Source organism: Triticum aestivum, chromosome 4B, assembly GCF_018294505.1.
Source record: "Triticum aestivum cultivar Chinese Spring chromosome 4B, IWGSC CS RefSeq v2.1, whole genome shotgun sequence".
Taxonomy (NCBI): domain Eukaryota; kingdom Viridiplantae; phylum Streptophyta; class Magnoliopsida; order Poales; family Poaceae; genus Triticum; species Triticum aestivum.
In genome coordinates, this window is record NC_057804.1 from 524,450,625 (window position 1) to 524,468,026 (window position 17,402).

Sequence of the window (17,402 nt, forward strand, 5' to 3'; positions counted from 1 at the left end):
TGTGGTAGTACCGCAATGGTGCGCGGTAGTACCGCGCCAGCGGTAGTACTGCGCTCAGTCAGGCCAGTCCCAGGCTCTGCTGCTGCCGCGGTAGTACCATGGCCTTCCACGGTAGTACCGCGTGGCCGCGCGGTAGTACCGCGTTTTCGGAGCGGTAGTACCGCGTGTCGCGGGCTGAACAAGAGGATAACGGTTGGATCTTTTCTCCGAGTATAAAAGGCGTGTCTCCTACCTCTAGTTGACCACCTCTTCCATCTCTAAGCTCCATTGTTGCTCCAAGCTCCATTTTGGCCCGATCTCTCTCCCTAGCCAATCAAACTTGTTGATTTGCTCGAGATTGGGTGACAAGGGCCCGATCTACACTTCCACCAAGAGACTTTTGATTCCCCCCACTTATCCCTTGCGGATCTTGCTACTCTTGGGTGTTTGAGCACCCTAGACGGTTGAGGTCACCGTGGAGCCATATTCCATTGTGGTGAAGCTTCGTGGTGTTGTTGGGAGCCTCCAATTAAGTTGTGGAGATTGCCCCAACCTTGTTTGTAAAGGTTCGGTTGCCGCCTTCAAGGGCACCAATAGTGGAATCACGGCTCTTGCATTGTGCGAGGGCGTGAGGAGATTACGGTGGCCCTAGTGGCTTCTTGGGGAGCATTGTGCCTCCACACCGCTCTAACGGAGACGTACTTCCCCTCAAAAGGAAGGAACTTCGGTAACACATCCTCGTCTCCACCGGCTCCACTCTTGGTTATCTTATCCCTTTACTTGTGCAAGCTTATTTGTGTTTCTATCTTTGCTTGCTCTTGTGCTTGGGTTGATCGCATCATATAGGTTGTCCACCTAGTTGCACTTCTAGACAACCTTTATTATTGCAAAGTTTAAATTGGTAAAGAAAAGCTTAAAAATTGTTAGTTTCCTATTCACCCCCCCCCCCCTCTAGTCAACTATATCGATCCTTTTCACCAACCATATCAGCTCACAGATCAGACCACTAATCAACCATGCATCTAGATCAAACCCTAGCTGTAGCTCAGATCTAGCTAGAAGGAACAGAGAGAAAGAGGGATTGAACTCACAGAGGCCTTGGCTGTAGCTTGAGGACGAGGGGGGCGGTGGTGGAAGATGAACGCCGGCCGGTGAAGGAGCTCCGACGCCGTGGACAGCCGGCCGATGAAGATGCGCCGCTTACCTGCTCGTCGGTGCCGATGCGCGTCGGCGGGAAAGCGCGAACGGAGGAAGAATGGTGGCGGGAGTTGGGGCGGTGAGGGAGGGGCTAAATAGGGGTGGAGCGGCGGGAGATGAGCCGAAATCCTCCCGCCAATTTTTCGCCGAAGCGGGCGAGCTCGCGCCATCTCCCCTGCTCGCACGAGGGGAGAAGCGCGTCGCCCTCCCCTGCCTCGCCCTGGCTGGGCTCGCGAGCTACTGCTGGGCCAGGCATGGACGTGCTTTCAGCTTCGTGCGATGCGGGCCGCACAGTGAATGCAGGAAACAAAACAGGCCAAATTCTTCCCGCCCGGGCCTCATGCGGGCAACCAAACACGTCCTACGCCTCTGGGGTGCCCCCACAGGGACGAGGGATACCGCATGACCCATCGCAGCAAGTGATTGAGTAGCTGAGGCAGACGATGCCCCCACAGGGACGAGGGATACAGCATGACCCATCGCAGTATATATCAGAATATCATCAAAGAATACCAAAAGGTATTTCCGGAGCAAAAACATGATTCATTAAAGATTGGAAGGTAGCAGGTGCATTAGTGAGTCCAAATGGCATCACTAAGTATTCATAATGACAAAAATATGTCCTAAAATTTTGGAATGTCTTCTCTTCTCATTCTTATCTGATGATAACCTGATCTCAAATCAAGTTTAGAAAACAGTTGTGCACCATGTAGCTCATCTAATAGATCCTCAATGACTGGAATATTGAAAGTGAATGAGTAGGAGAGGCAGACGGTGCCCCCACAAGGACGAGGGATACGGCATGACCCATCGCAGCAGCACGGAGAGGCAAGCATGGGTCAACAGGATGAAGTCACACACAAAAACAGAGAAGATAAAAAAAATCAGTGGGAGACGAGGCAAAAAAATCAAACAAAAATAAACCAACAAAAACAAATCATGGAATGGAAACTATCAAATCCCACTTTAGGAATAAAGATACTGTAAATAACATCCATAAAAAACAATACTACAATCTCTCCCCGGTGGGACCTCCCATTTACAAGCATAAAAAACAATACTACAATCTCTCCCTGGCGGGACCTCCCATTTACAAGATGGTGAGGATGCCATCCAACCCTCGTCCCCGAAGATGTTCATTGGCCATCCGTCGGCCCCAATGGACCGCATCCTCTTCTACCGCATCACGAGTCAGAACATAGCTCTTCTTTGCCTCGGGATCGATGACCATGTGCTCTAGCGCCATGGCAGTTCGAGCATAATGCAGTGCCAGAATAAACAGGTTGTTGTAGCCGTAGACTCCGGTCATCTGCAATGTCTTCAGATGATAATGTGGCTCACGGGCCGGGGGCAACTCCTCTATCCGATTCAACACTTCTCCTGTTCTGAGTACGCATACGATCTGCCTTATCAAAGACAGTAAACAAAACAAACTTAACAGTTAATCACTGTTTCATAAAAGCACCTCTCTGGAAATAAAAAAGTCAATCGGAGACATGTAAGCTTTGTGGTTCAAAAGTTATTCTTGCTTAATTAGAACAATAACGCCAACTCCCTTTAAACAATCAACCTTATCCTGAAATTACTTGATGCTAAAAAATAGTAATATAATCTAGCATGCTGAGGTACTGCACTACTGTGCATGAGAGAAAATTGAGTGTACATTAATGTCATGTTTCATACTCTCTCCATTCCACAATGTAGTGCGCCCGCGCTTCCCGAGATTCAAGTTTGACCGTAAATTTAACCAACGAGACCGATTGCGGCGGGAGCAAAAATTATACCACTGAATTCGTATTTTTAATATAATTCAGTCGTATAATTTTTGTTCCCGCCGCAGTCGGTCTCGTTGGCTAAATTTACGGTCGAATTCAATGGTATAATTTTTGCTCCCGCCGCAGTCAGTCTCGTTGGTTAAATTTACGGTCAAACTTGAATCTCGAGAAGCGTGGGCACACTACATTGTGGAATGGAGAGAGTACCGCTTAACAGTAACTAGGATGCACGATGAAAAAACATATTATGACAGGATATTACAACATAAAGAGAAAAGCCCGATTTTATAACTTATGTTGTTTTGCTCGATCAGATAATTGTAGTACATAAATATCAAAGAGATGGATCACTTACATGCAGTTCAAGACGATTCAAAACTGGGCTTAATTCCAAAAGACAAGCCAAACGAAGAATGCCACTTGTATACTTATCATTTGCAAGTACATCGACGGTCAATATAAGATGCTTCAGGTTGACAAACTTACTAGGGCATTTTGCACATCCAGGCACCTGCATGACATGAACGCACACAACCATGGCAAAATGAAACATGGGATGGTCAGAAAACGAACAACAATTAATTACCATGGATCGACACTAAAAAGGACAAGGCGCATTTTTAGAAGTTGAAAGTACAGCAGTATAACTAACATGCAAGATATTATTTTTTGTTAACATACATATAAAACAAAAGGATCACCTTGGAATCAATTGCAGGGCACATTCGCCATACCATGATCCGCGAAGGCGTAGTCAAAAAGGTCACTCCTCCATGTTGGCAACTTGATAGTCACCTCCTGTATCTCTAGACATCCATCAATGATAAATGACACTGGGTGGGTCTCCAAGCTACCAAATATGAAGGTATTAAGGTTGGGAGCTTGCACCTCAAGCTTCTGCACATTGAAGCAGTAGTGCACACACAGGTATCGCAACTGGTGCAACGGTTGGGAAGTAGTCAAGCTGTGGAGGGTGCAACGCACGATGCTAAGCCACTCAAGCATGGAGCACGCTGGCAACAACATGCACTGGATATCTCCAGACACCGAGTCGAGCATGAGCTTTCTAAGGTTTGTGAAGCTAGAAAAACCAGGTACTGGGTTTAGGTAGGCAGACATGAGGCACAAAGATCTGACAGCAGGAGCGCCATTGATGAAAAGGTGTATTGGGAAGTTGAACGAATTGTCGTGTTTGCCCCATGACCCTGGTTTGAAATCGAAGACAATGTGCTTCACTCTTGATGTTGCACAAAAGGCGACCCATCTGTCAACATGGGTCTGCACATTTGTATTGATGAGCTTGAACTCGAGCACGAATTTGTCCCTAGCAATGGTGGGATCGAGTTGGCACAATACGCACTCAACATTCCTGATGAAAGCTTCTCGATCTTGTTCCTCTCGGCTCATGGGCATGGGGCAGCACATTGTCTCCCTAGTGAAGACCAGGTCTCTGATACATGATCTCCAGAGATGTCTCCACTGGCTCGACAGTACGCTCATGCGCGCAGCCTCTTTGAAGCTTAACAATGACACAATGTCACTTAAAGTATCCTGCATGAGACAAGAATACAATTTGATCATATGTTTCTTTTTAATGTCTAGTCGTAACAAATGTATCATGGAACTATATTCCAATTGGTTGGAATTATTAATATTCAGAATACCTAAATATGAAATTATATATGCTTTACATGGAATTGCTATGATTCATGGACTTTATGCTTACTGGAATGTACTTAATGAAATTGTATACTTAAGGAAGTTAATTAATAATGGAGCACACCATATATGTCAACTGGTGAGAAGACTTCCTAGGCACATTGATAATTGGATAATTGGAGGGACCTAGAGCATACGATTAAATTAAAAAACTATGTCAATCTACATGTTAGAAAACAAAACTCATCATGTCGCATTGCTCAAGATGCCTGCTCCCACTCGGATTAAAACCGAGATGCTTGAGCACTGCTTGCTAAGAGCAGCATGTCTACCAATTTCAAAGAACTTCACAAATACTATTTGTCAATTATGTCGTGATAGACAGTGTAGTCTAGATTCTATCTTTTCAAGTTAAGTAAATCATCGCCCTACGATCCCAAAAAATTGAGAATCAATTAATTCCTTTTAGAGAGCGATTCATCCTCTCAACTTACAATTAATGGGATCTACATGCCTCACCCTAAGACTCAAATATGCAATTTGTGAGCGGCACCACAAATAAGTGTGTAGTTGATAGACAACACTCATTATTTCCAACATAAGTGAGCCATCGAAAATGGCTGAAAATAAGTGAATCAGTCGACCAGTAGTAATATGGATCAACATGTATGCATGTTCACTCGCCGGAGGCAGATGGGTATCCTTTATCTTTATATGTGTCTAAGGTGAGGGTGGTGAGGAGTTAATTGAAACTTCGATTGTTAATTGCCCCCTTCGCGTTGTTATCTCTTCAGTTACCTGATAATTAAAAAAAACTGGCCTTACGATATTCCAATTTGACTAATTTGCCCTCGTGCAATTCCCTAAGACTCCAAACACGCAGAGACAGAGAGGAGGGGGCAATCAGCAAGAATCGCCAGAGCCGCTGCGCCCCACCGTCCGTTGCCCGTGCTGCTCCGGCGCGTCCCCGCCCCCAAACCCCTCATCCACCGCCCTCCATTACTGCCCCAAGGGAAGGCAAGCTCCTCCCCTTCCGTTTTCTGTGGATTTTGACATGGAGATTTGGGAGAGAGGAGTTGGATCGGCAAAGGGGTTTGATTGTTATATACTAACAGATTTGTTAAAAATTCAAAAGGGGTAGGCGAGCGAACTGGGGAATTAAAATCAATTCTTCCAATTACAAGAATATAGCAAGATGAAGAGCAGTGTAGTGTGTACTCACAAGAGGCAGATGGTGAAGCTGCAGAACACCCTTGTGCCCCCTCCTCGTCCTCTTGTGAGGATTGGATGATGATATTGCTATGCCCCCACAATGTGCGGCGCCGGCGGCTGATTTCATTATGTTCCACCGGGGGCTCTGGCGGCGAGGCGGAGGTGGCGGCGGAGGCGGAGGCGGGCGGATGGCTAGGGTTTCTATTCTTTTTGTTTTTGTTCGGTGATGAAAGGGCTAGGGATTATATGACAGATTTTGTTTTTTTAGGGGTGATTATATGACAGCTGGAGGCAGCCTGTAAAGAAAGAAGCAGGCCCAGGCCCAGATTCGTCCGAAGTGCCGCATCTTCAGCGCCGTGCGCCAGCTTCCGTGGAGAAGCTGCACCAACCGCTGCCCACGAGGGGGCGACGGTGGGGATGATGGCTGCGAATGGTGAGATGGCCTACGATGGTGAGATGGCCGACGGGACGAGCTGCGGCACGCGGGAGAAGAGGGAGGCGGAGCGCGCTGGTGGCGAATCGGGAGGGGGAGATTGCATGGACACCGCGTCTCCTGCAGATTTATGCGTCCCTCTCCTTGCGAGCGTATCGTAGCTGCCGTGGTGATGGAGTGGTGATGGAGTGCACCTCATGTATCGCCCAAGATACAATTTTATCCGATGAACTCATGACGAGGCAGAACCGTATTTCGAACGCAAGTAAGGGGATATCATTACAACATACTCATCCGTAAAGAAAAGAGATCCAAACGCTCTTATACGCTCTTATATGCGTTTAGGAGATACGCTCTTATATTTTTTTACGAAGGAAGTACCATTTAGTGAAAAGATGAGAATTTTTATCTTTATCTTTACCTAATATTAAAGGAAGTACCATACGTCACCCTTTTATATCCATTGATTTTATGTTAATTATAAAGATTGACGGATGCGATTTAAAAATAAATTTACACACATGTAATAAGGAAAACAAAAAAAAACAGACATCGCGGAACAAAGTCTGCACGTTTGGCTAGATGAGGAAAAAAAGGAAAAATATACGCTGCACGTCACGCTTGATGAAAAACAAAGAAAAACAATCTTTTAGTATATTGGATCCACTTCCTAGCCCCGATTACATGTCCCAAAACCGCCCCCACCTCAACCCCTGGCTCCTTTTTTATTGTGAAGATACACCTATGACTCTTGTTGCGGCACGAGATGAAAAAAAATCCCGATCTTTTCCTCTTGCAGTCGCCGTCCCCTCTGCCCTCCCTCCGACACCTGCGTGCAGGCACTAGCGCTCACGCGCTGCGGCCCTTCTCCATGCTGTGAGCTTCGAGGAGGTCGGGACTGAAGTTGGATTCCTCCTCCTCCTCCTTCCCTAGACATGGCTAGGTGGGATCCTGCCGGACATCATGTCATCATCGTCCTCCTCCTCTTCTCTCCAGTACACTGCCACAAGGATCCTCCTCCCATGGCTCGGGAACTCGGGTTCTACTGGACATGGCCGAGGTCCTCCCCGGCGCCAGTGAGGTGGCCATAGTCGGGTGAGGTTTGCGCTAGATGCATTGTTGTCATGGTGGAGCGGTTGACAGTGAGCATGGACTCCGACCACGAAGGGGTTCCTCCCCGAGCACGACCAACAGCTGGAAGGTGGGCACGGTCTAGTCCCTCATGGGGCCGCCGTTTGGACCGGTCACCGGCGAACTGGAGAGAGGCGCCCAGTGGTCTTCTTTTCCTGTACCTACCGACAATGCTAAATCTCGGACAGGACCAGACCGACATGCACGGGGTAGTCGCGGTCAACGCATGGCCGCCGTGTGCAACATGCGTGCGTGTGCCCCTACGCGGGGTGGTCGGGTCGCCATGTGCAGCGCGTGCATGCGTGTGTGCCGCCGCTCGCCGTTACTGTCGTGCTTGTTCAGCGGGCGGACTACATCCTGTCAGACCCAACTCAAACTAGGAGAATGCCCGTGCGTTGCCATGGGCTTTTTAGTTGTTCGTTTTGATTGCATATATAAACATGTATTGTTGTATATAACTCGGTGAACTTTTAGTCCCTTCCACAACATCGTGTCAACACCCTTATTGATGGATTCTTTTTTAACATCGGCATAATACATCTCCATCACTCTCATACTCTACAAAAATAAACATATAAAAATACACTTTTTTGTGTTATCATGTGCAAAAAATATAAAAAGAAGAACAATTATTTGTATTCATCTCTTCCAATTGTATAAGACTCGATGAGTTTTCAGTCCATCCATCATAAAGCTTTTTCAATCGATATTTTGAAAGCATCATCTAAAGCCATCAATTTTTATCTATATTCTATAAAAGTGAATATATATATATATATATATATATATATATAGGTGTGCTAAAGTGAGCCTGAGCGCAATACGCTTATTCTACGCTCCGGCCTAACAGCGTGCAACCAACCAGAAAACATGCGCGTGGTTAGTGCCTTGGCCTCCAATTTTTCTTCCACCTACTAGTAATCAGCCATGTTGGATATAGTAACTGAATTAATTCGGTTACTGGCTGCAGCAATGGTTCACCGCTCCGCCACAACTTTTTTATTATATGCGTCCTCCTGATTACATATAGTAATCATCCATGGAAAATGTAGTAAAATATTAATTTGGTTACCGTGTGCTTGTGATGGTTCATCATCTCACCACAGTTTTGCTTTATTACTTGTCTGCTCCAATCACACATGGTAATCAACCATGTAAAATATAGTAACATAATTTATTGGGTTACTGGTTGCATAAAAGCTATCATTTTATGTCAGAGAATTAAGGAGTGGTGTATGGCATCTCGTAATAGATCTAGTCCGTTACCATATGTGCCAGTTTCTTTTACCGTGCATGAGAGCGAAAGTAGTTTTACTACTGGTTACCATGCAAAACCATGTAAATCATTTGATATGCACGGGAAAGATGTGTGGGCCAGGGGACAGTTAACGAGGAAGGGAGCACTCTGGCAATTGGTCGTAACTGGCTGGACGTTTTTTACTAGAATTAGCAAAGGTATTACGACCAAGTGGAAGAGGAACTGGGTTGCTTGGTCAGACATGCGCGCCGTTTCCTGGCCGGAGCGTAGAATTAGGATTCTGCGCTCAGGCTTAGTTTAGCGCAGCCGTATATATATATATATATATATATATATATATATATATATATATATATATATATATATATATATATATATATATATATATATATATATATATACATATATACATATATATACATATATATATATATAAACATGTATAAGCCCATACATAATATATATTCATTTTCCCTCAAAAAAATTCATTGGCTATCTGCTCACTTCAAGCAGGTGACCTTTTTTGTCGAAGTGAGTGGCATCCTGTTTTTTTAGTACAGTGAGTCGCATCCCAATTTTAGTAAACTATAGACTCACCAGGTAATCACTTGTTGGTCATTATGTTTCGGAAATGACTTGCTAGAGTATGTGATATTTTTTGCTATGTAAAAGATGTGACATTACTTTTCCTCATAGCAAACAATTGCTTTTCCCTAAGAAAAGGAAACAACTTCTTCGTTTCTTCCCATCTTAAAAAAATAGTTCACTCTTTGACTCTCACAACATGGCACACCGTTCACACTCACATCTCGTTACCCTGGCCTGCTCTCTTCGCCACATCGTGTTGCTGCCATCTCTCCCCTCCACGGCATCTCACTGCTGCCTCCCCACAACACCACATCATTCAGCCCGCACTTTCCTTTCACCATTGTCTGTTCTTCCCTTCAAGGCATCCCCCCCTCTTCTCGGCATCCCAGGCCGATTCCCGGTGCAAGGAATGCACACTATGGTAGCTGAGGGCGACGAGAAAAATGTGCTTTTGCTGCCATGATATACGACATGATATATATATCCGAAAATGATATATAGCATGCGATTTCTTGCCTCATTTTTTATTTAAAAAGTATTGTCGAGATATGTGCCCGCGAGTTGCCAAACTTCACTGGGACAAATCCTGAAGAGAATCGGCCAAACTTTATTGGGACAAATCCTGAAGAGAATCAATAACCAGTGCCCTGACCGCCTCGCTCTTCATGGAAACTGTGGGTTTGCAGAATTGGAGTGCGGTGACGACCTACTACGGTACATCTTCACTCATGATCAGCCTGCTGCCATCTATGGAGTTGTACACTATCTCTTGAAACATGGTGTGAATATATCAGAAGGGGGGAACAAGAATTAGCTTAGATTCAAAATGCTAATACAATCTTGTATATAGTATAGCCCAATATCTTACTATTCTATGTAGCATACTGCAGTATGAGGAGACACGATATAACAATCCCACAGTCACACATCGATCTACACAATGAGAGGTTCAAGCCCGAGCCCAAAGTAGAAAGACATGTAGTTGTGCATCTCCAACCACTACGCAGGTCTCCAAAAATCATTCCCTGATGTTGTGCAAGCACCAATTGGCCGTAGTCAGGTGGATCCTGTTGGATACACTCTTCCACAACCAAGCATAATAGCTTCCTCCATTCCTAAATATAAGTATCAAGAGCACCATTTTAAGTCAACAGCTCGTGTAATCTACCATAGAACCATTTGATAAATATCAGTTTATTACAGTACCATATAGAGTGGAAAAGGAACCAAGTTTTCGTACATATACAATAGATGAGCTGGTCTAGACCATGTTCTCAGGCCAAAGCAAACAGGAAAGTTTTGGTTATTTGTAGAGAAATTCGAACAACTAAGCATCCTCTGTAATCTACAGAAAAGTAGAATAACATAGAAATTAGCACAAGAGTATAGGAAAGGGTATATTTGTAGTTATTAAAATTAGTGAGCATCAAGTCAAGTAAATGGTTTGTTTGGAAATACATTTTACTATATAAAATATTATACATAGACATGCTTTTTTGTGAGAAAAATACATATACATGTTGGACAAGTAAGTACGAGATCATGATAGAATAGCCAAAATAAGCAAGTACCCTGGAAGAAAAAAAAAGGCATCCTATAGAGCTACTTGAGCAAGCAGGCGATTATACAGAGTAATAAAGTAGCGTGAGATTGGTTATGCCTATGTAAATTGATCAGCACATCCTGCTATACGTGTACTGCATTTACTCAGGTAATCATGGGAAAAATCATCTACTATAAAATGTCGGATGTCCTCACTTCCAAGTATTACACGCTGAGGCCTACCTTCAGGTTTTGCTAAACTTTCTATTCTGCTGTTACATAGAGGTTCAAGTGGAAGGAAACTCAATGAGAGTTAGATATCACCTTCTCATCGTTGAATAGCATGAGAGGGTCACACCAACATAAATGTGCCTTCAAGTCACTTCCTCAATATCCATCAGTCATATTGGCAAGTGAGTCAAGATCCACATATGGTGCCAATACTTGCTACTGCGCTAACTATGAACTCTATTAGAACAAGCAGGAAACATATATTTCATTGAAACAGAAGGATTATACATTTGAGGATAAAGCTTCTAAGCTTAATCTGGTAAGTTGCTGGTAATAAATAATGGTTCACATGATATGAAAAGTATTTCTCTACCCTTCACTGAGATGACCAATTATGAAAAATTTGGCATCAGTTGCGAGCCTGAGATGAACACCTTCCTCTAGCAGTGTCCTCCCACCCCAACGTGCATCTCCCATTTGGCTCACTTCCTCCCTTTCATATCTTCTCCGACTATAGCAAATTTCTGATTTATCGTCGAGTGCATCAATATTAAAAAGAATAATGAAGGGCAATATACATGCTTCTGTGGCACACAACATTCCGCGCTGCGCCATCATCCACTCCACGTACAGTTTTCTTATTTCCACATGCGTGTATATAATTTATAATTTTTTTTGATACAAATAGATTAACAATACCAATATTAATTTTTGACAGAATCATATCATCATTCCCCATTTATCTTATAACCAAAATTATATCGACGAAAATGCAGATGGTGCTCGAGGTTTCATGTTTAAAGATGTCGTCTATACCTAGTCAACTTTGCACCTGCCTCATTTTGTATCAAAGTAGCTAATGGTGGCTACTGGACTTGGCTATTATATTTTTTTATTAACAGATAGAGTTTAATCAATCATGTAACATCATGTCCAAAGCATAATACATTACTTTTTATGCAACAGAGGTAATAATCAATGTTGGCGCACTAAGCACCTGAACACAAATGCATACTATCATCAACTATGGCACTGCAGATCTCTTTGCTACATTGAACCATTCAAATAAATTTTTGCTAACAAAGGAGAAGTGTAAAAGGCAGGCCTAGGTTGGGTTCAGTTACCTTCATCAGCTGGCATGCTTTGATTCTTTCTCGAAAACAAAGGATCTACATTGGGAAACTTCATAGAAAAAGTAATTGGTTATTTCTTCTCATTTCAGACCTGCAAAGGAACAAAAAGTGAAAAATATATATATAATGCCAAATATAAGGGTAACATTCACAAGATAAACTACAAAATTTATATTGAATTTAGTTGCATAAGCGATACTATGTGATAAACTGGTAACATGGGTGCTTAGAAGACCAGTTATTAGCTCTAACTGCTGGACACCATTTGTAGCACAAAACAAAGCTCTCCTTCTAGTACCTGAACAAAAATGCACCCGATCCTCTAGATTTCAATGGAAGGACTCTGAATTTATGTCACTCTGAAAGTCGGTGAAGAAGTACGTTAATTAGCTAGGTGACAATATCAACTGAAAGCCTTTTTGCTCCATGAGCAGCAACGAAAATTGAAATACGTACAGTTGAAAAACCATCTCTGATCCAGCCAGCAGGCAATTTAAATTCTTATGACCTTATAAGAAGATGTATTAACCCATGTACCTTTGAATAGCACGTATCCTGTATTGACATGTTGATCAAAGCTGAGGTTGCCCAAGAATCCGCACACCCATCTCCTTGACCATGTGCACCACAAATCCCATGGCACCGTTGGCAATGAAGCGGGTAGCTAGCGGGACACCCTCCATCCTACCGAGCCTCTCGACAAGCCCTCTGACTGTCGCACCCAGATGTCCTCATGCTCATGGTAGCGCACGCTGTCTCTGATCCATGAACACATACACAAGTCAGTTTGTGGAGACAACATGAACAAATAAAAGTTGAGGATAACTCTGTCACTCCTTATGCTGGCCTCAGCTCAATTCGCCGCTTCAGCACCTTTAGAGCCACATACTATAGGCACTCCCTACAATAACCATGAATCGCTCACACGCATTTCTTTTGGTTAAAAAATCAAATTTCAGTAGCTTTACAGCTATAGTAGTAAATTGTAGATACAGTGTGAACAAAGGGGAATTGTTGAGGTTTCTTATCCACTATGAATTCTACAGACAATCAACCAATTAATTAGTCAACGGGCTTGACGAGGACAAACAAGCCAAAATTAGTGGCCTTGAGAGACGGGTTACCCAATTGTTCAAGAAGAAGCTTAGCCAAGGAGTCGAGCAACTCGTGTGGCTGGCTTCAGTCTAATTTAGAAACACATTCGCCAATGCATTGATGAATATGATGAAGCCATTTTCAGACCACTTGCATCGTCATCAGGAACGGTGGCTTGAATCAAGTAAATCTCGGGCATCATTTTCAGAACAGAAGAGATTGGCTGCAATTGTTTACTTGAGCAAATATCTAAAGTTTAACATAGTCCAACTTCACTCCTGAATCTTGTTTAGCAATAATAAAATCATTTGGTGCTCTTGTTCTTTAAATACACATGTACCCCATGATGAGACTGAATGCTAAATAATTCAGAATGACTGTATTACAAGCTAAAAATCTTAACTGCTCAAGAATTCGTATAAACTGTCCATTTAAAGAGGGCATGGTGAACTTTTAGATGGAATCAAAAAGGACATAATATAAACCCAGGTGCAATAATTGATATCTATATTTTACTGGGTGATGAGGACATGTAGGCTGCATCATACGAATCTAAAAGCAATTGGATTCTGCAAGGAGGCAAACAAATCGCTATGTGAGAATGACTCTTTCCTCGATAATGGCTGTTTTTATGTTTTGAATAAAACAACGGCAAAGCTTATAAGACCTTGTTTGGTCTGATCCTATGAGAGAATGTAAGCCCTGCCCAAATTGAATAACACTATAGAGGACTAAAAAACAGAGTGCAAATTCAGGAGGACTAAACCATTACATACCCAGTGGTCGCTCACATCGACTACCTTAGCCCTGCGCCGTTCTCCAACAGCACATCGTCCATGGCCATGGCCTCGCACAACGTCGTCCAGCGCAGCAGCGATGTCTGCTGCACATGTTCCAGTTTACGCTCCCCACATGCCGCAAAAGACCAACGAAGCACATGCATGCACGAATCATAAACAAGGTGGCCCAAATCAGTGGCAATTCAAGGCCAGCGGTAGCAAAAATCATGCATAGAATTTCAAAAGGAAAGATCATATATATAGGGAAAATCCATCCTACCACCCGGTGGTAGTTACCCCACATGTCTCATATACTAGCATGTGATACTATATATACTATTTTATTATTTTAAATATGTTCATATACTATATCTAAGATATTTCAAAATAAGTTACATGGAAAAATTGTACATGAGCCCATAGTTTTTGTTATATTTGTGAAATACGTACATATTTGTACATAAAAAAAGCATACTCAAAAAATGATACATACTACCTAAAAAATTCTATATATACTACCTAATCATTATTATATACTACATACCACACGTACATACCCTCGGTTTCGACAAATACTACATACAACGTACAAAACGCAAGTGGTGGTAACTACCACTGCTTGTAGGAAACATTTGTCATATATATATATATATATATATATATATATATATATATATATATATATATGTATGTATGTATGTATGTATGTATGTATGTATATATATATATGTGTGTGTGTGTAGAAAGTCTATTTAAGACCCAGGGTGAAGAATAAGTAATTGTTCACCCGGGTTGATCGACCAATCCAGCCATACCTTCGGTCCAACCAAGCCACGGTTGTGCTATTGAAAAAACCCACCGTCCCCTTCGCCGTAAAATTACATTGTGGTCGGGCTAATCTTACCTTTTGGAGGTTGACTCAAACCAGCCCACCTCCACGTCCTTTTCTAATCCGCTGTGGACAGTTTTTCTATATTTCCTAAAAATAAGAGGATCGAACGATTTTAAGAGTATATCAACGGCGGACAACGGCGTGGTTCTCCGCCGGTTGGCTCGAAGGCAAGCCGTCGGTGGATGGGAGTATGCTGCTCGGCGGTGTGGTTAGTGGCTGGTGTGCTCGACGTTGCGTTCGTCGCTGGGCAGGTGGGCCGGCGTGATGTTCGGGCGCGGCTGCCTAGGTCTTGGGAGGCGTTGTGGTGGTGATGGCGGATCAGCTGTGGGTTGTGATCGCGGTGAACCTGCACTGGGTGGTCGTGCCTGGTCTGCTTCGTGCGTGTGTGTGCACGGGAGGAGGTGAGCATCTCCAATTCTAGTGCTCTCTGTTCCAAATTTCCATCATGAAGGATTCAGTACCAGATTTGCTGTGTTGTGATTTGTTATCTGGGAGGTGATGATGTGTTTTATTTTGCAATTGCAAGCGCTTATAGAAGAACCAGGAGATTTGTTGTTACTCGTTGTTGTGTTTCCTACTTTTTGAATGATCATGGGGACGGCCAAAGACAGATTTTTACATCAGTTTTTGGGGACAGAAAGAACAGAGAAGGGAGGGGATAGGATCTAGCGCCCACAGATGAAAGCTGAACCTGAACTACGTTTCCTTTTGTTTCTTAGGCCCTTGCTCCTGGAATTATTTTTTGACTTAATGGCTGTTACTTGGTGCGTGTGATGGGAGGTCCAGGAAGTGCTTCTCAGCAGGAGCAATGCCCCTCTTGATGTGGCAACAAGATCCAAGTTGATTGTTTGATAATAGACTGTAGGATTCACACCTTTTCTGGCCTCGACCTTTTCTAGCCTGAACTTCAGTATGCTGCAGAAATAAATAATAGAAAAGGTAAAGAACCACCACAGGCAGATACGTTACAGAGGAGTTTTGAGTACCAACTGGATGTGTTCTCAGTTCTTTTCTGATGTATACGCTTGTGTGGCTCTCCTATCTACCTGATGTTTTCTGGATAGGTTCATGAGGCACAAGCGGATGGAATTTATGGATTGCGCTTGGCTTGTCATGTGTTCAGGAGTTCCTCTAAGAGGGTATCCCCAGCGAACTGTCTTTGATGTTTGTGTTCTTGCATGTAACGGTTCTTCTTAGGAACACTCTGGGTTTTGCACTGTGGCCGGTGGTCGTCAATTCGCAGCACCCGAGTAGTTGTGGAGCGTCGCGGGTGGTCCTCGGTGTCGGGTTATGTCAATAAAAACAACCTATACTTAAGTATTTCGAAATTATATGGGCCTGGCCCAATAATAAGATGACGCAGCACCTAGAATAGCCTATGGACGAATATTATGAAGTGGCATCTTGTATATTTCGTCCAAAGCTTCATGCACTCATTATGGTGGCCTCAAAGTCCTGAAATCATCACTTCTAACTCCGTTCTTGTTCCCCTCGCGCATGCCATCATCTCCATGCTTGGTCTTGCTCCACTGTTCATCCCTCTTATCCATGACAGGCCCTTCATTTGTAAGCAAAACAAATGTATCCAATTTAGGCAGCATCATATTCTCATGAATAATAGAATCATTACCAAGAAACGAAAGTACCTGATAATTTAATTGGCATGCGCGAGCTCTAGTAATTGGTCCAGTATGTATAGCAGCAGGGTCTGTGGGTGTAACAATGGTATTGATGTCCTCATCATTTACTATTTCAGTCAAATTTAGAAATTACAGTGTGTAAAACCTATGTTTATTCTAGTCATATTTTAACGTTCCTTTTTGTATTTTTCAGACTAACTAATTTATTATTATTTTATTAACAGAGCCATGAAGTTTACAGGCACTACTCCCAACAGGGTTAAGAAAATCCATTTTCAATGGAGTCAACATTCTTCAGAATTTGATTTTGATGATTGTCAGCTATTCTGCAATTACACATTGGAAACTTTTTTTTGCCAACAAGAATACCTCACTTTATTAGGGAATACACAACCATTTTCCACTGAAATCATGGTGTGTTTGTTCAGAAAATCCATACATAGACAGTCCAGAAGATCAGCAGATTATTCTTTTGAACACAATATTTCTCTAACATGTACTCCATTGATTCTTTCTATCCTTATTTGAAATCTAATCAGTAAATATGAATTTCCACTGGAATGATACTACGATCTGTTTTATTTGGACCGTATAGCTCATCTTTAAGTACCCTGACAAGTAATAACAGTACTCCCTCGTCCCCATGTTAAAGAAGTGATTTGTTTCATTGTTTTTATATGATATTTCTGTAACACTTATTCTTTTTGGTTTTTTGATTGGCTGGGGGTTGTCATGGGTGGCATCAAGATCAAAACTAAGAATGTTTGATCAACACTACAGGAAACAGATAATTTGCCGTCTGTGAATTACAGACGGCAAAGACCTAAATCCAGACGGCAAAGATTTTGCCGTCTGGAA

The 17,402-nt window shown here is 42.9% G+C and overlaps 1 protein-coding gene across 3 annotated transcripts; it reads right to left on the bottom strand.

The window, feature by feature from the left end:
- Positions 1 to 2,118: 2,118 nt before the first annotated feature.
- Positions 2,119 to 6,319, bottom strand: LOC123093073 (F-box protein At5g03100). Of its 3 annotated transcripts, none has more exons than XR_006445020.1 (4): positions 5,547 to 5,598; positions 3,653 to 4,502; positions 3,307 to 3,462; positions 2,119 to 2,578 (listed from the first exon to the last, which is right to left on the bottom strand). XR_006445020.1 is itself a non-coding variant. In XM_044514965.1 (4 exons), exons 1-2 carry the CDS (start codon positions 5,947 to 5,949, stop codon positions 3,660 to 3,662), a joined length of 960 nt encoding a protein of 319 aa, XP_044370900.1. In that variant the 5' UTR covers positions 5,950 to 6,319; the 3' UTR covers positions 2,119 to 2,582; positions 3,307 to 3,462; positions 3,653 to 3,659. The 3 variants fall into 3 exon arrangements, 2 of the variants coding, with proteins under 2 accessions (XP_044370900.1, XP_044370901.1); XM_044514965.1 differs by lacking the exon at positions 5,547 to 5,598 and adding an exon at positions 5,833 to 6,319 and having other exon boundaries at positions 2,119 to 2,582; XM_044514966.1 differs by lacking the exon at positions 5,547 to 5,598 and adding an exon at positions 5,833 to 6,151.
- Positions 6,320 to 17,402: the final 11,083 nt, after the last annotated feature.

What these genes read in the sequence shown, in the direction of transcription:
- LOC123093073 (XM_044514965.1), bottom strand. Translation starts at nt 5,949, where the DNA reads ATGAAATCAGCCGCCGGCGCCGCACATTGTGGGGGCATAGCAATATCA. An exon ending in AGCTTCACCATCTGCCTCTT is followed by an intron (nt 4,503 to 5,832) that starts GTGAGTACACAC and finishes TGTCTCATGCAG; the next exon opens with GATACTTTAAGTGACATTGT.